At 42.3% G+C, this 25,075-nt stretch overlaps 1 protein-coding gene across 1 annotated transcript in view; it reads right to left on the bottom strand.

Moving 5' to 3' along the window:
- SNTB2 (syntrophin beta 2) overlaps positions 1 to 23,543 on the bottom strand; it is a 266,934-nt gene extending 243,391 nt beyond the window's left edge. Inside the window, exon 1 of the mRNA XM_078669183.1 lies at positions 22,947 to 23,543. Within this exon, the coding sequence (XP_078525309.1) occupies positions 22,947 to 23,418 (472 nt within the window). The 5' untranslated portion in view covers positions 23,419 to 23,543. The remainder of the gene's footprint in view (positions 1 to 22,946) is intronic.
- Positions 23,544 to 25,075: the final 1,532 nt, after the last annotated feature.

The following is a 25,075-nucleotide window of genomic DNA, read 5'->3' as shown; positions in this document are numbered from 1 at the left end:
TATTTACTGCAGTCAAAAACATGCCCCATTTTAAGACCGCATAGGGTGTTAAGGCACCTTCTGTTTCGGAGAAGAATATGGCTAAAATTCCTACGGAAATTAATGCACGTACTATCAAGATTCGGATTCAAACGTTTAAATCATCATAAATTAGCTAAAAGGGAAATGTGGCTGCTGCACAACATCGACTGTTATTTGGCTGTTTTGTTTTCTAGTAAGGTAGCTCACTGTATCAGTGTTTGAGTGACCAGCAGTGTCAGAAGTTTCCATCACCGTTAAACAGCTCAATTGGTTTAGGATTCGCTGCAAACATTTATTTGCATCCACACATGACAAAGATTCAGAAAATGCGTGTCAGATAATTAGTCTTCCGATGCTAAGGTTTGTTGTTCACAAATGAACATTTCTTTAAATCGATATTAAAACCACAATATTATTGGTCTGTTCTACTCGAACAAATGAAAGAGAAAACTAATTTACCTGACTTTAAGTTCAGTCAAAGAACGATGCAATTGATATATTTAAATCCCCGGTCACAAACAAGTTGAAAACCAAAGTTTCAAACTACAACATGGTTTATATTTATGGCCACCTCATTTAACTGAGCGATTCACGACAGACTACAAAATGAAAGAAAACTGATCTTCACCAATTCTGCGCGTCTTTCATTGTTGTGGGCATGTGAATGTAGGCGTACGAGGAAGAATGCACATCGCACATCTACATTGATCAGGATACTGGGTAATTTTTTTATTTATTTATTTATTTATTTACAGCCAGTGGCAAACAAAGTTGGGCGACGCCGAGGTAGGGTCTAAGAAATGTGTGAAAAGGATCTGAACAAGTAACTGCAAAACCTCAAGTGTGAACTGAAGGCGCCACTCTTAACGGAAAAAGAGCGTGGGTGGAGTACAACCTTACTGCCCACAGCTTCAGACCTTTCAACTGTACCCCGGCTAGGCATACGTTCCAGGCCGAATGTTCGCTGTGCAAATAAACCAACAAGGAACACAATGATGGTTTACTGCAAACGGTGCAAATAGTATAATATATTAAAAATGAACCAAAAATATATTAACATATTCAAGGTAACTCACTAAAATATCCGGTCTAAAATGGATTCTGCCCAATGAGTAGCCCACATTTCGTCACAAACCTCTACTGAAGCAGTGATGGTCAGAAATAGCCACAGCACTAAAATGTCAACCTGCCACTAGACCAAAACATTTCTCTTCCTCTTGAAGTCATGTTCCTGCACAGCAGCATAATCTCTGTGCTGCACAGAGTCAACCCTTCTCCTTCCATTCACAACTATGTACGCTTTCCACTGTATCTTCAGCATAACGTGGACTCATTCTTAGGCTACCCTCAAGTCCAAACTCGCACCTTAAAATACACAAAGACCATTCAGGTGTTTTAGGTTCTATGTGACCTTAACAACAAAGAAAGGCCTCAAAGAGCCCCTCAGTTTTCCTCTCTTCCTGGTAGCTGGGTGACACTTCCCCCTGTAAGCTTCTACACTGCCAATGCTGTGTTCTGTAAGCGAACACAAGATAATCACAAAATAAAGTTTACATTTAACTCATTTTTATTTTTGCATAATGCCCTCACAGCTTAACTACTTGCATTTACTTTATGTATATGGGACTTACAGCTTTACGATCACTTCTACTTTATTTAGACTGGACTTTGTTTCTTAATATATTATTACGACTTCAAGGTTCACTTTTCATTTACGGAAACAGAAATTACAGTTTTGTCGTTCTCGTTGCATGTATGCCAACAGACTCGCAGCTTCATGGTACGCCTTTATTTTATTCCTACTGGAATGGCTTTTGAACGGGTCACTCTTTATTCATATAGAACTTGAAGCTTTTAGGAGTTTGGGACTCACATCATCAAAGGTCACGTTTCTTTATGCAAATGGAACTCAATGCTTAATAGTTTACTTTTAATGTATGTATACTGATTAGCGACTCATTGTTAGATCTCACCTGCAACAGCGCACGCATTGCAGTGGCCTGCACATCATATCGGTTACTACACTAGCACTTCTTGCATGGACCAATAACGGATTACTTCAGCTTTACTGCTGTCCTTCCGCTGCACAAGCTGCGATTGAGATAGTGTTTTTATTTTGTATTCTTCCCGTCCTTCCCCGTGTTACTTAAGTCACTCTGATCTGCCCTTATTTTCCATCGTTGACATTTTTATCCACGTTTGCAAATAGATTTATTCTAATAAATTCCTATTCCCCTGCCTATTTTTACGTGCCCCCTTACAGAGCTATGACGGTACTCTTCGTGACTGTGTATTGTTATTACTTCCCTGGAGCACTGATAAAGTACTACTGTATATCTTTTCTATTAATTTCTATCTGTGCGGCGGCTATGCCACTGAGGCTGTAAACTTAACTGCATCCTTGGTCTTGTTTATTTTATTATGCAGAAAAAAACTAAATATGCATGTTATAACTTTAAAAAAAAAAAGATTTATTCTAATAAAAAAACGAGAATGCTATTTTTGTTTAAAGCAATTTATTGAATAAACAGATCCACAGGTGGTAACAATGCATTCCTTTATTTTGTTCTTAAATTGCAACTGAAATGCACTGCTGACATATGGCACGGTGGTGGCAGAGGGGCAGAAGGGTGCAACTTTCAGTCAGTCTTGTTCTTTCAGTGAACAGGATTAAACATAGTGCAATAGGTAGACCCACACTTGTAATGGGAAAAGGGAAACTACTAGTCCCCGCTATCTTAGTACTGTTGTGTTAAAAATCAATCTGGATTCAGTGAAAGACAGATGGCTTTAGGTCAGCTATGACGCGCACATGAAAACATTTTCAACATGAAGTGAATTTATTATGTTATATGCGTGAATTCCTTTTTTTAAATTAAATGTAATGTTTTGTAATTTCGATTATTGCATGCAAAAGAAATACAGAGACTTGAGGTATTGTTCAGGATTCATTTTAATACCTAGTCATGTGCTAAGATCCAAAAGCCTAACAGTCTCTCTGGAAAAAATAAAATCAATTACATTAAAACTTCTATTAATTTGGCCTCGTGTCATATGTGATATCTGCAATCAAGCCTGGCCTTGTAACAAATCGAGCGTTGCATTCCGGAGGTTCCAGGGTTTCAGGTATATGCTTAAAAGTCCGAACATGCTTGATAAAGAAACTGCCAGGACTGACAATGTGGCGCTTGAAGCCATGTTTACAACTGTTAATATTGTTGTTTTTTTTTAAAAAAGCTCCTGCCCAAAAACAAAATATATATGCATTAATGCGTTGAGGGTGCGTAGTATACACATTTAAAACTTTATATGATGACTATGGGTGTGAAAACCCTTGCAGAACAGCTTCTCTATTGCTGGAGCACATTTTGTTTACAGGCAGCAGGATGAAACCAAGTAGTGATTTTTCGCAGTTTTATACAGTGCAAACCTCTGCCAAGGTTATTTGAGAGGTTTACATGAGCACCAGACTACAATAGACAGGATCAGAATCTTTTTAAGTCTCATCTGTGACAGAGTGTATGCGTTCTCGTTTGCTAGAGATATTGTATTCAATGAGGGGCTTGCAGCCCACCCACTGCTTTCCATTTGCTGGCTTCATTGTCACTCATTTGCTTTCGAATTTACCAGCAGGTGCCGGCTTCACTTCCACTTCTTTTGGCTGTAGCATGGAACAAGTACTCATTGCTTCACATCCACTGCTGCCCTTCTACTGATTGCACTGTTTTTTGAAGTACTTATATTATTTTGTATTCTTCCCCCATTGTCCTTGCTGCTTTTTACCTCCCTCCTCCATGTTGCTTCTTCCCCTCCCAAAACGGTTGTCGGTGTTGCTTCTTCCCTTCCCACCCTCACCCCCTATTGACTGTTACTTCTTCCCCCAGCCAAATCCCGGTTTGTACTTCTTCCCCTTGCCAACCTCCAGTTGTACGGACTGCTTCTTCTCCCTACCAACCCCTTGTCTGTGTTGCTTCTTCCACCTACCACTCACCTTGTCTGTGTTACTACTTCTCCTTACCACCCACCTTGCCCGTGCTGCTTCTTCCCCCTACCACCCACCTTGTCAGTGTTGCTTCTTCCCCCTACCAGAGCCTCACCATGTCCTGCTTTTTCCCCCCTACCCCAGCCTTGTGTTGTCAGTGTTACCATCCGCGTCACAGCCCTTTTTTACCAGTCATAAGGAAAAAAAATGCTATTACGAAGCCAGCACCGGCCGCGTCGTAACGCTTTTTGAAAAGCACTGCTCTACAACATGGCTAAAAAGCAATTTGCAAAGCCAACAGCTGCAAGATATATTGCCAATGCATGTTACTTAATGCACGAAGGATTGACGACCTCATAGTTCACTACAAAACTGATAGCCAACATAGGTTGCACTGCAACCTCAGCAGAAAATACCCAGATGTTTATCAGTACATGTTTTAGGCCTAACAGAACGTATCAGGTGCACAGGCACATTCCAAACATCCCTCACATGCTGAACTGAAAACTCACAAAATAGTGCGGTGCCTGATTGGGGGGAATACAATAAATAATCAATATGACCCAAAGACACATCCCTGCTGCAGTACTGAATAATTTGCTGTGTTAGTGGTTTTTCTGGGGGGGCTGGAGGGTCTCGGGGGCTCCAAGCCATTTAATAAACGTGCTGCCTCACAACGTAACCTCTGCCCTATCCCACGCCATGCAGGATATGTGCTCTGAAAGCAAAAGTCTCTTCCAGAGACGTATGGGCGAAGTTTGAAAGGAAGTGGTGGATAAGAGTTCAGAGAGCAAATAAAATGTTAAATGTCGTATACTTGTAAAGCGCACAGCTGCCCCAGCAAAGGGGCGTCCCGGCGCTGTATACCGCTGGGGAACCCGTCCTGGCTTTCCCTGAGGGATGGTCCCTACTGGGAATACCCAAGGTAGAGCCAGGCATCCCCGGCGTTGATGGGGCCGTTGTGGAGATTAGGCAAGCTAATGCCCAGAGTTGCCGAGTGGGACCCCAGGTTAGAGTAGGCACCGAGGTGAGAATTGTCAAGTCCGCTGACCCTGGTCCACGACCCTGCCGCGTTGGGAATTGAACCCTTGTCCCGGGCCGACTTCTGCTCCCGGGTCTGCCACCTCTAACCAGTGAGCCACACCACTCCACACAAATACACTGTATGTCTGAGGAAGAGACAAGATGAAACACTCAGGGGCTGGAACTCACCAGAGCTCAGATATGATCAGCCTTCAGGTGGAATCCAGATTAGGAACTAGATGAGCGACCGGTTACAAAGCACTAGTTCAATTCATTCCAATTGAAAAGAGGAAAGAAGTGTAATAATGGATGTATCGCTCTAGAACTCTTGCTTACATTTACAAGAATAATAGAAGTGCAATAAATGGAAAGCACTCCAGTTTGCAAGGGATATACATGATGTGCTATTATCGAGTAGATCGCTTTGAAAAAAGTTCTTATGAGTACGATCACCCTGAAACTCCTTGGCTGGGCTCATCACGTGCTAACTGCACATGCTAGGCATAACTCACTATCTGGCCCAATGTTTCAAGGAAAAAAAATGTAATCATATTCCTAATGGTGGGAACAAAATATAAGTTGTTCGGCTGTCTTCTAAAGGCATAGAGGCTTCTGTCTTCACTTGCTATGTTTTGCAATCCAACAATGTCTGCATTTTGCGTCCTAAGGTCTTCTACATAAAGCTCTCCACTCCTCCAACATACTTTTTATTACAAACCCAACTATTCCCGAAGGATAAAAATAAAACATTTAGAAGGCTGCATTCAAGCACCCAGAGACAGATGGCAGCCCATAAAATGTCTACAGAAAGAAAACACGCGTGAGTAATGAACACGCCTTTAGATGAGAGTCCCGGAGGTCAACTTCCAGTTCCGGGCTCCGATTCCGCCATATGGCCCACACACTTCCTGAGCGACGTACAAAGTAATAGGCCGCCAATTATCACAGTGAGGGGCAGGTCACTTTTAAAAAGTAAAATACAAACAGATTTTGCAGCAAGTTCCATAAAATGTTACGTTTTCAGATAGAAGTTGGGAAACATTTACATCAGAAACCGATTTCAGTAATAGTGGAGGTAAACAGGTGAAGGGCAATGCAGCCGGCCACTCCAAGATAAATAAAACTTTTAGAATCTCTTCCGGACAGCTCCCAAAATATCTCCGCTAGAAGCGAGTCTGCATCCTTCCACAGAAACACAGAGCACGAAGCTACTAAGACTCGCTTGGAAATCAATCAGGGCTGCACTACGGTGAATCCTTTTTCCTCAGTCCAAGGCCATGTCCAAGTCTAAGGGTTGAATGGGACATCCTCCAGAGGACTGTTTCTTCACTCCTCCTTCCCTGCTAAAAGCAGTAGAAACGACCCGTTAATTCTTGACTGCACATGATGGGCATCTAATGACATAAACCAGCTATGCATATATCATGAATGAACCTCACACCTCCACAGGTACATGTGGTGTGCATCGATGGGCACAGAACCACCACAGGTCAAAGAACTGAGCAGTGAACAAAGAAGCATCATGGACAACACACAACGAACAGCCTCCAGTGCAGCCATGCCATACGCAAGAAAAAATAGCGCCATGAACAATGCACGATGAAGGTCTTTGGCACGACCAGTGTTCATGTCACACGCAATAGATAAGACAGACATCAAAGAACAGAGAAAAGCCATGGAAAACACATTAAGCGCCCATGAGCACAACCACATCAAGGATATGAAGTGGCATGAACAGTGGTGAGTCATGGAAAACACACGATGAGCCTTCACATGCCTACAGCCACACAACAACCAGTGCCTGGTAGCAACAAGTAGATGCTGGTCTTTGACAGAATGCCACGGTTATGTGGGAATCTAGGACCCTAGTGTAATTTTTCCCGATTCATGTCCATATATAGGTATAAACCATCCAGTCCTTATATAGGCATAAAGAATCCTTGCCTTATTTAGTTATAGCCTGCGCAGCCCTAATACGTCATGGCTACTTCCACTAAACTCCGAGAATCCACATTGATTTCGTGGTAAAACCAGCCTTCAGCAGTCAGGAACCTCCCCCTGCTTGAATACTGATTTATCCAAGAAATCCAGGAGTTTTCAAGGAACTAAGGCACTAGTGACGATATTATGTCCAATCTTACGTCAGACTCGGCACCTTCAGGGGTATAAATATGCCTACATTTGCCCAGTCAAACACACGGTGGTTCCAGAGCAGATCGACTAACTACTTGCCCGACGCCCTGCTGTTGCAAGTGCTGAAGGAAGTCGACCCTCCAAACTGACGCACTGAAAAGGCGCTGTCTTTTCTCCTGCCGAGAAATCCAGCTCCAGTGTTTTCAGGCTACCCTTGCGAGTTGCTGGGAGATCGAGTCCCGAGAGAGAGATACCAGCCCTCTATCATTCTAAAACCAAGGTACGGAGCCGATTAGATCCCTAGAGAATTCTTGAACCGACTCTTGGCAGAGAAATACTAAAACTTAAACTACTCCTCACTTACATCTTCCCTTGTACTAGGCTTAGGTTAGGTACACCGGGGTAGGCGTATTTGAGAAGCACCCGTTGAGTACTTTTAGCCACTATTTTATCATTGAATGTATTTTATGCATTCTATGTATTCTATGTTTATGGCTTAGAAACCATATCATGCTCTTACAGTACTATTTTATAATACTATCAGGGCTCGACAAATCCACTCGCCCGCTCGCATTTGCGAGGGAGAATGGATGAGGACGAGCTATTTTTAGGTCCTACTCGCCCTTTCTGGCGAGTAGGAAGTCAAACTAACTTTTGTCCTCTGTCTTTAAAAACAGAGCAAAAGTGACAAGATAACACGATTTAAAGGCATTTTTATTGCTCACAAAGGGAATGAGCAATAAAGATGCCTTTAAATCTTGTTATCTTGTAACTTTTGCTCCGTTTTCAGAGACGGAGGTCAAGTGGGTTGGAGAAAAGGGGGTGGTGATGAACAGAGTGTCTGAATTAAGCAGACCACTCTTACCCAGTCCAAAGATCAGGGCTTGATCCATCACCGTTATTTATCTCACTGCCCCATCCCAGCTCAGAACCTGGCTATATGCAAATTAGTCTGTCCCTGGCCCAGTGCATCATGGGAACAGGGCAGACCAAACTACCAAGCCAATTCTTCACCAGAAAGGAGACAAGCTACCGGGGACCGGTTTCTGGCATTTCAGCCTCTTCGGCCCGGCTTGCTTGAATCCTGATGGAGCAGTGAGAAAGGGACTCATGTCTGAGTATACCCTGCCACACCTATAGTGGCCAAAAACGATACAGAAAAGGGGGTGGTGATGAACAGAGTGTCGGAATTAATTCAGACACTCTGTTCATCACCACCCCCTTTTCTGAATCATTTTGTCCACCATAAGCGTGGAAGGGTATACTCAGATGTGAGTCCCTTGCTCATTGCACCATCAGGATTCAAGCAAGCCGGGCGACGACGGCTGAAATGCCAGAAACCGGTCCCCGGAAGCTTGTTTCCTTCCCAGTATAAGAATTGGCTTGGTAGTTTGGTTTGCCCTGTTCCCATCATGCACTGGGACAGGAACAGACTAATTTGCATATAGCCAGGTTCTGAGCTGGGATGGTGCAGTGAGCTAAAAAACAGTGATGGATCAAGCCCTGATCATTGGACTGGGTAAGAGTGGTCTGCTTAATTCAGACACTCTGTTCATCACCACCCCCTTTTCTGAGTCAAGTGGGTTGGAGTCAGGTCGAGGGGATTTTCCATGGTACTAGACCTGCAGGACTAGTACCATTTTTCGGATTTGTCGAGCCCTGACTATTCGTATTATATGCATTGTACTTCTTAACTAGCATTTCAATTGTAGCAGTGCATTTCTTATGCTTAAGAAATAAGACTGTTCAATAAATACTTTTATTGAAAACGCCCGTCTCTCTATTATAAGCAACTCTGGTGAATCGAAGCACGCACATCTGATTGAGTGAAATAGCCGTCTATTGTTTCCGCGACTCTAGAGATACGTTTCATTCTGGGGAAACAAAGTTGTCATGTTATATGGTTGTCAGAAACTACTCCCTTCTTGTTTATTTGAGAAAGTTTCTAGTGACCTCTGAGCTAGCTAGCACTCACAATTAAGTCTAATATATTTGGCAGAGACCTACTTGACTTAAGTCCTACGTCTAAGCTGCAGGATATATTATTCCAATGCGCAGAGCCTATTGGGAATATAGGAACTACACTACACCACATGCTGGGTTCCTCTCAAAACATCCTAGTAAGTGATGGGGCAGGACTCTGCCATCACAATACATGATAAAAAGTAAAACAAAAAGAAAAACCCTGCCATGCCCATTACACCATAAACATCGTAGAGCAGAGTACAATAATAGGCTGGTGGAGGACATCAAGCACAGCCAGAGACAGCATCAATACATAAATACCAGAGTACTACCATCCACAACTCATCAGAAATTTTGGTGAGCTAAGTTCAACAATGGGATGGACATTATAAAGCCAAATGAGCAGAACCTGCACCAACAGAGTAAATTCAGTGTGGATACTATACAAATGACGTTACTAACTCAGATCACTGGTTGGGACAGAGTGAAGCAAGCGCTATTGAGAAGTGACCAACCATGGACAACAGCAATAACAACGAGAACACTACTTTGATGGACACAAGTCATTAGAGATGCAATACATGCCCCACTGAGCAGACACGTACCATGGACAGCAAACATCGACTTATGAGCAACAGGTTTTTGCAATAAACAGCAAGAACACACAACATTCACCAATGAACAGAGTTCAGAAATGTGCACGATAGGGAAATTTGTGAGTAAAACCAGGATATAGAGAGCCATTGTAAACCATGGAGAAGATCCAGAATGTGGTTAGATTGTTAGGTGATGATGAAACTGGAAGGAACTCGGAAGATAATAATTCTCTTAAAATTGAATTGACACATCACAAGTGTTCTTCCTTCCTTACAACACAGAGTTTCTCCCCTCAATAGGATTTTGTGAAAACAAACATGGATCTGTATTTATGAATAACGAATACAGACTCTTACTCTATATTATTCCATGACAAAAACGTTGCCCAAAGCACATCAATGACTAGAGCTGTCCCCATGGTGATCCATGAAAATTATATATATGCGCCGGAAGATGCCGTAAACCTACCTTTACGTGCATGTTGCGGCAGGAGACTCCCAATTCTTTCATGCAAAATCCTGTCCAACAAACGAAGGAATGGGCACACCAATCCAGTACACAAGTGTTTTTCGTGCAATAACAAAACAACGGGTCTCGGCCGGGCCGGTCTTTGTCATGTTGGAGTGTAATATCCAACGCCCCCCAGAAACAAGTTTGTCATCATCATGGACATAGAAGAAAAACATTGTGAATCAAGTAACGCCTGATCCAAAATTACACAAATTATTCAAATGTTAACATTTTTCATTAGCATTCAATCTAAGATAAGTATTTTTTATAACACATCTTAATTATGTCATTGAATAATTTAGATGACCGGCAAAGTTGTATCTATTCTAAAATCAATATACATTGTAGAAACACTTCACATTTCATCCTATTGGCTTTTGCCCTCAATAGTGTCATGTACTTTCACATAAGTAGTCCGCTCAATTAAATATAATTTATGGGTCATGGGCAAATAATGTTTTCATTTCCTTCACCCTTTAAATAAAGTGCATAAAGTAACAAAATTGCAATCGCAAATCATTTGATCTTAAAACAGAATACACAATCAATGTTTGAGTATTTGTATATCTCTTTACAATTGAAAACTCAATATAGGTCAATATCCTATCTTCTCAGATACACAGCTTCATACTTATATCATACATTGGTTTGTCAAATGAATGTATGACATTACAACGAAAACTATTAGACTGCATACCCTTACAATGCGGTCGATACAACACGGCTTCCATTACAACACAAACCATTACAACACATATTACATTACAACGAAAATTACTGTTCCAACACTGCCATGTGCGTACTTCAGCGAAGGTGCTGGTCATTGAGGGACATGCGTTGTAATGGAGGTTTCTCTTATCATATATCAGGCAAATGCCCCAATTAATAACTGACAAAAATTTTTGAGGAAGTACCCCACGAGATCAGAGAACTCGATATAGATCATCATCATATTTATCAAACATACGAATTCAGGTTTATACTGTATATTAATCGTCAAATATCGGGCTATCTAAAAGGCATTCTTCTAAAATGGAAACTAAGGATATTTGTAATGAACATAGTCAAATTCCTAAACTTTGGATGCTGAGCTACCTTACGATATGCCAATTATAAATCAATTAAAAGCACTGGATTTTGAATAACGTGAACTATTTTATAATTGAGGCTCCTGGTTTTCCGTTTTTATGGATTTTTACAGATAATCACAGAAAGAAAACAAAGTGTTTCCTGGCTGTATTTATTTTTAATAGCGGAAAAATGCAGAAAAGTGTGCTTCTTGTGGGTGACTCTCCATGCTGTTTTTCGTGCAGATAGACAGCATGGGAAGGTAAAAATAGGTTGACATTTCCCTAAATGCAGGTGTATGGTAACATATTTTAGTATTATAATGCTCATATTTACCTGAAGGTCTAGTGTTTTGCTATATTTGGCTGCTTAATTTGCTAAAATGTGACAGGCACCATAGTATGAGTGCATGTTTATCAGTTAAATAAATGTGGAAATATACCATTTTAGGACTCCGTATATTCGCAAAACACAAAATAAATATGGATAAATACCAATAAGATGCGCAAAAAATAAATAATATAGATAAATACAGACGGAAAGGTTAAAAAATAAATACCATAAAACCGGAAGTCCTATAATGTATAAGTGACATTGTTACTGATTACTTTGGAAAGAAAAATTTTGTTTTGTAAACTAAAATGTTATTTTGTGTATAAGTTAATTGCTATGCTGTACATTTAATTGCAATGCATTATTGGTACAATGTGGATTTACTAATTACTGTTATATCTTTGCTTAAAGCAATGTTGACTAATAGCGGGATACAGCTGTCCTTCTGAACTTCTGTTAAATATATTGAAGAGATCTAAACATCGAACAATAAAATGCTCTTTACCATTATATAATTTATATGATAGAGAACCAAAGGCGGTATAGAGAAGACGGTAACTGTTCATTCTGTGAGACAGAAGTCATGCTATTACCAATGTACAGTTTTTACCGTGTTTTGTTTGTCAGTTTGTGTCTGTGTTTTTAGATGTATTTGTCCACTTCATTTGCTATATATCCGTTTGTTGATTGATACAGAGGAATTAGACAATATTTTTTTCACATGGATAATGTTTTTCTTATCCACAGCATGTAATAACCTTTATTGTGGTTGATAAAAGGAATGGAGGCCTTTCTGATTCTTGATAAACCAGTAATATTGTGAAATGAGTTGATGAGCAAATTAACTATATTCCTCGCGGAAGTAATTGCTGTTGGTTTACATTGTACTGACCTACACACTTGGATATCTAATAACTCAGACACCCTACAAATGAAGCAACAACTTGCTTCATCTGCCAGGAAACAGACAATGTCTGGTGATCTAGGAGATACAGAAGCTAACCCGTAAAGCCCTCTGCCCAGCCCACTCAGGCACCAAGTTATTCACCCACATTACAATAAACAAGACATTTCCACTAAACCTAAACATCTATTAGAATGCAGGCGTTAGAAGCCATGTCCAAAAATCAATCTGCAATGTCAGCATGTATAAAGTTATCCAGACTTCTGAAAGTGCCAGGAGGCCATGTAATTGGAGAATTGTGTCCACAGTCTTATGCAAATATCGAAAACGTGTCATAATGTGTGCTACCTTTATGAACATTCACAAAGGGACTTCAGCCTCAATATATTATGATTACCTATGAGAACCCCCACGCTATGTAAAATAGGAATGAGCAGAACTCACACCTTGTGTTGCATCACAAAATATCAATGGACAAAGACTGCCCCTGAAAGTAACACACTGTCAATTTAAACAATGGACCTTACAATGCAGACTAAAAAAATAATAGGCAGGACTCATACAATAAATAAATATTAACGAGTTATATCCTTTCAGGGCATTATATTTGCCAGTGCTACATTGTGCCTGGCGATGGTAAGTGGGTTAAGCCATAACAATGACAATGAATCATGAATATTAATGAGCAAAACTACACACCCATAATATACAATTAAAAAGAAAATGATATCTGCATCATTTCAGGTAGTTTCTAGCTCCCACATGAGCACATTCCACAAAGATAGTGGTAGACAGTGGGGGCTCAAAATGTATTCTGTTGGCCAACATACCAAACGAGTTGGAATCCTGGGTTAGACAACACAGTTTGTTCCTGGAAGCCAGTGCCTTGCCTACAGTGAACAATTTAACTCAGATGAATAAAGCTTAGATCTGCATTAAAGATTGGACACCACATTAAAATGGTCTTCTTTGGCTTCGATTAGTATGCACAAGTTCTCTTTCATGGGGTGGCATAGAGCACAATGCATTGCAGGAGTTCAGACTGAATGTGCTTCCTTTGGATGGTAGCCATCGAGCTGGCACGGTGAACATGATGATTCAGTCATGTGCAACAGCAGATTGGGAGGAACTGAAGGAGCGATGCACTGCCTCCTGTTTTGCCTCCGATATTTGGGGTTTAGACGGTAACACTTAAGACCCATCCAAATAAACTATAGATGGCAATGCTTCTCCATTCTACGGAAGGGTAAAGAGGTGGAGGTTGTGTATGCTACGGAAAAGTAGTACTGTTGAAACTTAGAATGTGTAGGAGTTATGCTATGTCAACTATTCAATAGTATTATTTTATTGCAAGTTGATAGTTTTACTGCATATTTTAATTGAGTGTTATGATTCGTTTTGGAATCTCTGTCTTCTGCCGGAGCCCCTACCTTCCAAGAAGAAAGATCACAATGTAGGTTAGTTCCAGGGTGACCACTGAAGGCAGAGCTTTTAGATAGATCCAAATATCTCATAACCAGAAATTGTCGCATGACTGCTTAAAGACCAGGTTCTTACATTCCACAGACAACACCCCTTGGCACCTCTAATCCCTCATGGTCTGTTTCTGGTCTTGCAGTCACAACCTTCATCAGACCAGCTTTCAGGATTTATTCCCTCACCTACACCTGCCCAACCTAACTAAAAAGCGCCATGTCACATACCTTGACCTTCATCGCCATCTTCCTAACTGACCACTGGATCTTTACTTTCCACATACTTAGTTAGTTCACTTCCTTATTCTCATCTATGAAAGTCACTTCCATATGCAACCACTCTCAGTTGTCTCTGGAACGCCCACCCCCTTTGCAATACATTCCATGTTAAATGTTTTAGGTTGCTATATAATGCATACAAGAGAGCATGCAAGATATGAACAGGACACTAATGGAATGTACAATTGTATTCAACATTTTAGAGCATGCAAAGTAGAGTTCCAGAGCTAATTTACACGGAATTATTTGACAAATACATCTGATTTCAACAGCTGCAACTGGAAACAGATGCCATTTACCATGGCCATCATTACTCCTGATTCAAAGAGCATGACAGAGGTGTAAAGACACACACAGGGTACCGATTTAGAGTTTGGCAGACAGAGTACTCCGTTGCAACTGCCTGGCAAACTTTCAAAAGCCTTTACAGCAACCGTGACAGCAGTTTGTAGAAATGCAGGAGATATTCGCAAGGCCGGCAGACCTCTCTAAATTTGGCAGACATAGAATCCTCAGCATGGTGACAGTTAAGTACTCTGCCACTGCAACTGCATTTAATCCATCAACCGAAGTCTAAATCAGGCTTATAATGTTTAGGCAGATCATTCCGGAGTAAATTAACTCCAGTTACACCAGCCATTTCCAGGAGTGGGATGTATTGGTCACAGATATTATGTGTAAATGCGATGACTACTGACTGTCACAAACATGGGTAGTGGTGCCCACGCCACCATGAGTAGTATATGCACAGATAGGTGTCAGTGAGCTTTCTTTAGTGAATACGATTCACAGCTCCTAGTTTCTTCCAACATGAAAGACTGTTTATGTAGGTTGGCAGGCTGTGTGAATTAAGCAGATCAGTGTAACTTACACATGTTTGCTGGGAGACACTGAATGTGCTGCAAATCTAAATGTAACATGCACTTGTAAAACAATGGGTTTAATACAATAAAATGCAAATCCGGATAAATCAGGATTTATTAAATTTGAATTAACGAAATCCACAAAATCCTGTGGAAAAGCATTCCTACTTAGCAGAATGTTACTTGAGTATTTCTGCATAAGGAGAGGGGTAATGAGTCTCAAAGTGGTTTGGGAGGGGATAGCGTTGGTAAAGGGCATTCTGAGCTATTACCAACAGCTTCAATAGACCAAGAAGCACTGAAAAACGATTCCACTACTGCTAAGTAAAAAAACTGAATAAGTGTGCGCTGTGTGGGAAAGGGAAGGGAGCACCTCCATGTTTTTAAAAGTGTCTGTGAGTGGAAGGAATTGGTTGGACTAAGGGGACTTTGTACAGAAATTTGCAAAATGCACTGTATACCAAATCCCGAAACTAGACAGAGTTTGGTTGCTGGTGGGTAATAGCTTTTATACGCCCTATACACCACCATTTTTTCTGGTTCAAGGCACTTTAACATGTGTTACTATCAGCCAATTCATTGGTGTACATTTATTCAAATGGAAGGTTGTGTCAGTTAAGTAGGAATTGAAAAAATATTTATTGGAAAAAGTATATATCAAAATCCTTTTCAAAACCTCATTAGTACGCTCTCAGGAAAAGAGTCCAACAACACGAAATACTGGAACACAGGTTTATTCCACACAACGTGTTTCGCCTTGCAGCTTATTCACGGCGGGCTGGGCATCAGCATCAAGGGCGGGCGCCCTGATTTATGACTACCGGCACGCTCCGCCGGAGTGTACGCCACCCCTCGTTGGGTCCCAGTATCTCGGCAGGAGCCTTTCCGTGAAGAAAAAAAAAAAAAATTATATATATTTTTTTATTTTTTTTCTTAAATGGTATTGTCCACTAATTTGATATATGTCAATAATGACAAACATGGTATATCAACCATGCCAACTTAAATGGTATCGTTCATAATATGGACGATACCATTTAAGTTGGCATGGTTGATATACCATGTTTGTCATTATTGACATATATCAAATTAGTTCCACTGCTGAGCCCAATCGCGAGAACACCCCATAACAAAGATTATATATGAGGTAATAGTGCAATGAGCGGTCTGAGTCAATATACGGCTAAAAATGTTTTGTTACAATCCTTTAAAAAAACGCAATTAGTAATTACGTCTGAATCACAATACGTAACTATTAACTTTGAGACCGTTTTTGAACATCTCAAGATGGCGCTACCTCATTGAAGCTGTGATGAGTCTGCTTTTCATTTCTGTAACCGATTGTGTTTTAAAAAATGGCGTGGCGTGATACTCAATGTTGAACCACTGACGAAGGGACGCAGTCCCGAAACGTGTTTGCTTGATAAATAAAAATCTTTGCTGCACTATTTTGAGCCCGTGAGTGCTGTTTCTTCGTTCCCAACCCGGCTGGGTATGGGTAAAGGAGATTGGAGCTGTAATTTAATAACGCGGTACACCGCCGCGTTTCAACGGCACCCGACACTGAGAGTGACCCACGGTTTCGGTGGATTTGGAGCTTCAATCTTTGTGCGTGGGTGCACCGCCGTCATCTGCGAGCGAGAAGGAGAAAAAGTGATCCTCCACGGTTTGCAGAAAAAGATCTGGGAGAAGGAAACTCTTCGTACCGAATTTCGAATGGAAAATATATAAGGAGAAGTTAGAAGAGAAATTGAGCGATCCGCGACGAAGACGAGCGGTAAGCCAGTACTCAAGAACTTCTCCGTAATTTTTGTTCGGTACATTAGAACTTTGAATTGAATCACTTTGACGGTGTGTCGAGGGCTCATTGGATAAATAGCAGCAATAAGAGGGGGGAGATAAGGTTCCGGGATCGGAACGCCCAACTCCATTAAGCATTTACAATGTTCAACATGAGTGAACGCAGAGACGCAGCGGGAGATATGTTTAAAAATAAGAACCCGGACATAACGAAACCACCACCCGCAACTACTGGAGAGGTCAAAAGGACCTTGGTCACACAATTTCAAAAATTAGAAAAATTGTATGAAAGAGAACTTCGAAAGTGGTGGGAGGGAACATCACTTCAGGGTTACATTGAAGTACAGCGAGTGCCCAGGGGGCTACGAATATTCACCGTCCCTGCCTATGAAAATCCCGACCCTCTCCTGCTGGAAGCTTGGGCCGCTCATATTGCCTTATCCTGCAAAGGGATGCTGGAGATTCTAGTGCAATTTGCCTGGAGTGACCGGGACAAGACGGTCAAGGAAATAGAGGCACTAAAAGAAATACTCAAGAATCCAGAGAAGGATGAGCAAGATCAAATGCGCTCGGCAATGAAAAAGAGATTACAAAAATATGAGTTAAAAATCAAAATGAGGAAGCAGGAAAAATTTGATCGGGATGAGCGTGATTATGCGATGGGCAGGGTACTAACTTTTGCTAAGAAATATGATCAGCCACGAAAGGACCTGGCAAAGAAAAATCAAATGCCTGGGGCAACTTCCAAATCAAGAATAGAAACCTCGGATTCTGATGTCATTGTGAGTGAAGTCTCTGGAGATGAAGTGGCAGGCCCTTCCGACTCATCAGATAAGACTCCTTTTCACCAGGAGTTCAAAGTCATCAGGCACAGTTGGTTAAGGGGTGGAAAAAACAAACCACCGGAAGAGGCAGACAAACAAGACGAGGTGGCTGGAAGAGGCAAAGGAAAGAGCAGTACAGCCTCACGCACAACAAGAAGCAAGAGAGTAAACAGATGGTGAAACAAGATTCCTTAACGATCGTCAATCTCTCAAAGAGAGTCCTATCCCCGTGTGAGGAGTCTGTTTTAAAACTTGGACTGACATTTTGCCCTAACGTGCAACTGGAATACACGCAAACAAGGATCGACCTTTACAAATTTATTAGGAAGGTCAAGTTGCACAAATATTTTAAAGTGAAACCAACAGCCAAAGAGGCTAAATATCTACGTGGCAATAAGAAGGGGACGGATCTCCTAACTGTCAATGACTTAACGACATGTGAGCTCCTGGAGAACTTGCGCCAAGGAAATGACTGTGAAACAAGTGTCTCCAACACTACTCTTACTCAGAGACTAGTGCACGTTGGTGTTGATCAAGAGGTTCCGAATAGTGGTTTTAAACTACCTTCCAAATTTGTACCACAAACCACAACGGATGCCATTGATACATTCTCCGACACTGTCATCAGGGATCTGATGGCCATGAGAACAACGAACAAAGGAGTAAAGGAAAACTTTAATATCACTAAAAAGCAGAGAATGGCAATAAAGACCTTGGCAGACGACAAATCCATCATTTGTAAACCCTCCAACAAAGGGGGCAATATCGTGATTATGTCACGTGAAAGCTATGTGGAGGAAGCCAAGCGCCAACTACAGGACACACAGTCTTATATTGAGATTGACAAAAAGGAATATCTTACAAGTATAGAGACCTTACATGAACTTTTTAGGAAATGGCACTGTAAACAGATGTTGGAATTGGATGAATATTAGTTTTTGAAGACTACTAACCCTATTATACCCACATTCTACCATCTGCCAAAAATTCATAAGAACATCGACAAACCCCCAGGGAGACCAATCATTTCTTCCATTGGCGGACTGACGGAAAACCTTTCCAAATTTTTAGATCATTATCTGTTCGAATTTGTTATGGAATTGAAGTCCTATATACGAGACACCACAGACTTCATTGAAAAAATTGAAAACTTGACATGGCAACCAACCTATGTAATGGCAACACTCGATATAACAAGCCTATACACATGTATAGAGCATGGACAAGGACTTAATGCTGTAGATTACTTCCTGAGAAAGAAACCATTGAAATATGCAATGCATAACGAAATGTTACTTGAATTAGTTAACTTTTGTTTAAATAATAAAAAAAATCTTTTTCAGGAGGTCCTATATAGGCAACAGTCGGGGACTGCGATGGGTTCCTGCTTCGCCCCCAGCTACGCGAATTTATTCGTGGGCTGGTGGGAGGAGCAGGAAGCTTGGGGTCCCGCAAACGCCACATGGAACAACAAAGTGGTGACCTGGTACAGGTACATTGATGACCTGTTCCTGGTATGGAATGGGTCCATTGACGAGGCTAAAGAATATATTGAGCTGCTCAATCAGAATGTCTGTAATCTTAGATTCTCTGGGGATGTGAGCAAGACCCAGGTCAATTACCTGGATTTACAGGTGACAATTAAGGACAGAAAAATTGCCACTTCCCTCTACCGCAAGCCAACAGCGGGGAACAGTGTTCTTTTTGCAACAAGCAGTCACCCACGTAAATTGATCAATAGCATCCCCTATGGGGAGTTCCTCAGGCTAAAGCGAAATTGTACGCATGAGGAAGACTTCAATTCAGCAATTTCTGAGAGCATGGACAGATTTTTGGAAAGGGGATACAAATTGAATCTTCTACTCGACACCCTGAGCCATGTAAAGAAATTGCCATGAAGTAGTCTGTTTGTGAAGAAAGCAAGACCTACTTTAGAAGGAAAATTTCGCATGGTTACCACCTATTCGGCGAATTCCGCTAAACTCAGAACAATCTTGACCAAACATTGGCATATTCTGAAAACGGATCACATAGTGGGACCAGATATACCTTCAACCCCACAACTCACCTTTAGAAAAGCTAGATCTTTGAAAGATCAAATGGTTCATAGTTATCTGGAACCTTCAAGTAACATCAAAGGTACTCTTAAGGATGTAAGGGGCTTCTTCCCCTGCGGGAAGTGCAAAGCCTGTGCCTTTAGTAAGCGCACATTAACCTACCAAGTGAGGGGATGTCGTGGTGGAAGAAAGATTAATAAGTTCATGTCCTGCCTGACAGATTACGCTGTATATTGCCTTATGTGCCCCTGCCAACTAAAATATGTTGGAAGTACAATCAACCCTGTAAAATTGCGAGTCTTAGAACATATGAGAGCAATTATGAACAAGGATTTCACCTACCCTGCTGCTCGACATTTCGCAATCAAGCATAATAGCAACAGGGATTTGTTGAGATTTTTCTGTTTAGACTGTGTCCCGGAAAGCCCAAGGGGAGGGAATAGACTATTGACTCTCAGGAGACTTGAATCACGTTACATTGTTGACAGAGACCAAGGCACCTGGAGGCCCTAATATGGGAGAGGAAATGGCAACTCATCTAGGATGAATCATTCGCTTTGTGAATCTGAACAATAGATCAATTGGATAATGTAACCTTTTGTAATAATGGAATATGAATCGAACAATAAGATACAAGCAAAAACATAGGAAATGTTGAATATCTGTTGTGGGTGGTGATCAGTTATGTCTGCTATGGTTCTGAATATACAACGGTTAAAATCAAGTATATGAGGGGTGTCCTCTGAGAGGGACAAGGCAGGTGAAACTTCATGCAGCCATAAGGCTGCAATTGCCGATACACGGCAAGATAACAATATGGACGATACCATTTAAGTTGGCATGGTTGATATACCATGTTTGTCATTATTGACATATATCAAATTAGTTCCACTGCTGAGCCCAATCGCGAGAACACCCCATAACAAAGATTATATATGAGGTAATAGTGCACTGAGCGGTCTGAGTCAATATACGGCTAAAAATGTTTTGTTACAATCCTTTAAAAAAACGCAATTAGTAATTACGTCAATCACAATACGTAACTATTAACTTTGAGACCGTTTTTGAACATCTCAAGATGGCGCTACCTCATTGAAGCTGGGATGAGTCCGCTTTTCATTTCTGTAACCGATTGTGTTTTAAAAAATGGCGTGGCGTGATTCTCAATGTTGAACCACTGACGAAGGGACGCAGTCCCGAAACGCGTTTGCTTGATAAATAAAAATCTTTGCTGCACTATTTTGAGCCCGTGAGTGCGGTTTCTTCGTTCCCAACCCGGCTGGGAATGGGTAAGGGAGATTGGAGCTGTAATATATATATATATATATATATATATATATATATATATATATATATATAAATACATACACACAAACGCATACACACACACGTAGACAAACATGAACGCACACAGTTGTTCAATGTCCAGTTTTACTGACGTTTTCGTGTTCAGTGCTTTATTCATGGCTTCTACTCCTTTAGTGAATCTGGAGATATGCTAATTTGAATTTTTGACACAAACTGAGAACGTTTTGCAAAAAAATGACCAGCACTTGAACTGGAGATCTCACTTGAAGTAGTTCTGCTGCTGTGCATCAGATTATTCCCTCGCTGGATTGAAGAATGGGAAACAAGAGAGGCCTGTGTATCAAAACTAAAGTAGTCCACACTGAAATCACGATTCGAGACTTTTCACAGCACACCGTTTTATCAGTACAAGGATGGGATATTTTCGGGAAAACAAACTGACATTTAAAAACACACTGAGCCGGTCACAAACAGTGGAGGGTGATCAGCAATATGATGAGGGACTATCGAGATAAACCACTAAACTAACTTGGGTACACGATCTGTAGCAGATCGTGAATTGTGAGACATGTCAATGAGCTTTGTCCAACCCACGGGTCAGGAGAGGGGCAAACCAGCTAATAATGGCGTAAAAATACAGGGGAAAACAGGCCCCTTTTGACTGATGGGCCTGTCATCGGTATCTCTTTTTCAGCTGTTCCTCCTTCCACATATTGCCACACAGCATGACATCCTCTCTCCGCTGTCCCATGCAGTGCCAGCAGGCAATCCTCCGATTACAAAAGCTCTTAACAGTTACGCATAGGTTAAATACTGTACATAACCGGGTGCTTCTGGTAAGACACTTTTAAGGTTACGATGTTCTTCCTGGAGCCCCTGCGATTATTTGGTCTAGTCTTCTGATGGTACAGTCAATAACATTAATAGCAATACTTTGTTTACACAGCTTCACTGACAGTCTTGTTGCTTAATCAATCAAAACTGAACGTACCTGTCCTCGGCATGTTGTCAGAAAGCCATTATAGTCAGAATTAGTTTTTATTTGGCGATGCCCGCACGGGCTGGAGGGGGTGTGTGAAGAATATACCAAAGATTAGGGAGGATTATGGCGATTGAGTAATACATTACAAGGAATAAAACAGAGCGTAGTTCCCATCCTAAAATGGGTAAGGCCCATCTGCTCAGAAATTAGTGACCCAAATTTAAATATGAAGCGTTATATACTTCCGAAGACAGAGTAGTGACACTAAAGTTTGAACACATATAACTGCTTAGCACAAAGTAACTAAAATGAGGCATCGAGCACAGAAAAATATACAACAGGTGCTGTACTGGTACAAAGAATAAATCAAGTTAAGCCTGGAGATAAACAGACATGACAGTTTTAACGACCGCGCAAGGATCACCTTGTAAAGAGTTAGAAACGTAGCTAAAATTAAGATAAAAAATAGTTGTTTAAATCCGTGTGGATATCGGCCATGACGAGACATGGTTAGGCAGATCCCTTCCACACTTCAACGAAGTGCTGACCACACTCACACTGACCAGCTGTCAGTTAACTATGCAACAGCTTTCGCCATCCGCTCTCTGTCCTTCAAATCCCATACCCCACAAACTGCGAGCCTGCAGCCTCTCCAAGGACGGCGAGTTTCCACTCAGTTTACGGGTGCCAGTTTATTTATTTCTCTAGTACAGTCTGATTCTATCTACCTCACGACCTTCAATGTCCCTTAACTTTGAGGTCTCAGGCCAGCTCACACTTTTCTGAGCTCTCACAATCCGGCGCCGTCCCCTCTCCTCTTACCTTCTAGGGTCACTTCCTTCCCGGCCCGCTTCAGCGCCTGCACGGCTTGGTCATGGGTGGCCTCGCGGAGGTCGCAGCCGTTGACGGCCAGGATTGCGTCGCCCACGCTCAGCGCGTGGCTCTGCTCCGCCGCCAGTCCCGGGAAGATTTTGGAGATCAGGATAGGCATGCGGTTCTCGCGGCCGCCCTTGATGCTGATGCCCAGCCCGCCGGACTCCTGCTTGAGGACCCGCACGGTGCGGACGGGAGAGTTATCCGCTCCCCGCCCAGGGCTCTCCGGGACGCGCCCAGGGCTCCCGGGGGCGCCCCCGGGACTCCCTTCCGTGCCATTGGACAGTCCCTGCCCCTCGGAGCCCGGCTCGGCGGAGAGTGCGAGGGTGTCCCCGCTCAGCTCAGCGAGGACTCTCACCCAGCGCTCCCGCAGCAGCAGCTCCAGGAGGCCCTGCTTGGAAGCACGGGTCCACACGGCCATGGCCAGCGGCTCAGGGTCTGACTCCCGCCAGAGCCGAGCGCTCCGCCTCCCGCCGGCAGCTCCCACAGAGCCGCTCTGGCACCGCAGCGGAGACACGCGGAAGCCCTCAGAGCCCCGCCCTCTACTGTATTCATTATTCATGAGATCTTTCTATATTCATTATTCATAGCAGGGTGTAGCTGTTTTGGAGGAGACATGGTGGCTGTGTGTGACCCGCACAGTGTTTGTCCAGCCCACCCCTTAATCATCATTATTCATGAGGGGCTGAACGTCCTTCAAGAATTTCCATTTCCACTAGTACAGTACCAGTCTGCTCCGCCTTGTTATCAATATTCATGAAGAGGCGGAGCACTATCTTGGTGACAAGAAACCCCGCCCCCCATGAACACAAAGAAAGGACGAACTAAAAAAATAATGATCGTACTTGGGGAACAGAGATGAAGGACGAAAACGTAACCCAAACTTTATTGTACAGAAGAAAGACTACTCATTTCTTCCATGAAAAGAAAGAGCAGACTAATTATACGCTGTGCTTCATAGCCAGAGGCACGGTGGGTGGACTGACTACTTATCACACCTTAAGATAGGAGTGTAATATATAACATTTCCTAGTTCTCAAGAAGGAAAGTTTTAATTCCATCAACTCATTGGCTGCTAATGATTATCTACCCTGAGTACGGTTTCCTTTTTTAGGTCACGCCTGCCATAGCAAGTGCGAGAAATATATACAAGCAAGGGCAGTGCTTAATTTGTAAAAGGAAGTGTCAGGGTTCTCGTCAGGAGGCCAATGCAGCTTGCGCCTCACATAACCCATACCAGCGCTGCCAATGACAATACATACATAGCTACAAACCTTCACACTCCTACAAGTGTGACAAGTCAGACTATTCCAGACCTCGAAAACCAGAAGAATAGCTTGGGAGGCAGGTGTTAGTCATTGTTAATGTAAATTGAACAAATAAACTGCTGTTGTTGTGTTCAAACCGAAATTAGTAGGACAGCGCCACCATGTGGCAGGCTGTCATAAACCCGGTGCTGACATTAAAGTGCTGGTGCGAAGCACCGGCTCAAATTAAGCACTGAACAAGAGACTTGCAACCTGCCCTTTGTTTAACATTTGCTGACTTCATTGTCACTCTTATTTGCTGCCTTCTAATTGGCCTGCACATGCTGGCTTAATTTCCTGTACTTTCTGCTGGAGCATGGACCAAGTTCTAATTGCTTCAGCTTGATTGGTGTCCTTCTGCTGATCATGCTGTGATTGAGGTACTGCCAGGAGCGGCCCGGCCCCTGCATAAGAGGCAGGAGGAGGGAGCTAGGGAAGGGGGGGGTTCAGGGTACAAAATAATAATAATTTTTAAAAAATTACTTACCTGATCACTGCCGCCGTCCGCTGCATCCGCTCTTCTGGGCACAGGCTCCCAGTATGCACTGTGGCCAATCATGATGCTGCATGAAAGCAGCGTCAGGATTGGCCTGAGCCCTTGGACTTTGCGCGCCCAAGCAGACTGGGAGCCTGTGCCTGCTTTCTTCAGTCCCAGCAATGCAGCTGGGACTGGAGAAAGCTTCACTGCGCATGAGGGTTTGGCCGTCCTGAAACCGCCGGCCAAACCTTCATGCTCAGAGAAGGGACAAGGGAGGGCACTACCAATCCCCC

Source organism: Lissotriton helveticus, chromosome 12 (assembly GCF_964261635.1).
Source record: "Lissotriton helveticus chromosome 12, aLisHel1.1, whole genome shotgun sequence".
NCBI classification, from domain to species: domain Eukaryota; kingdom Metazoa; phylum Chordata; class Amphibia; order Caudata; family Salamandridae; genus Lissotriton; species Lissotriton helveticus.
This window is presented reverse-complemented; position numbering and strand designations above follow the sequence as displayed.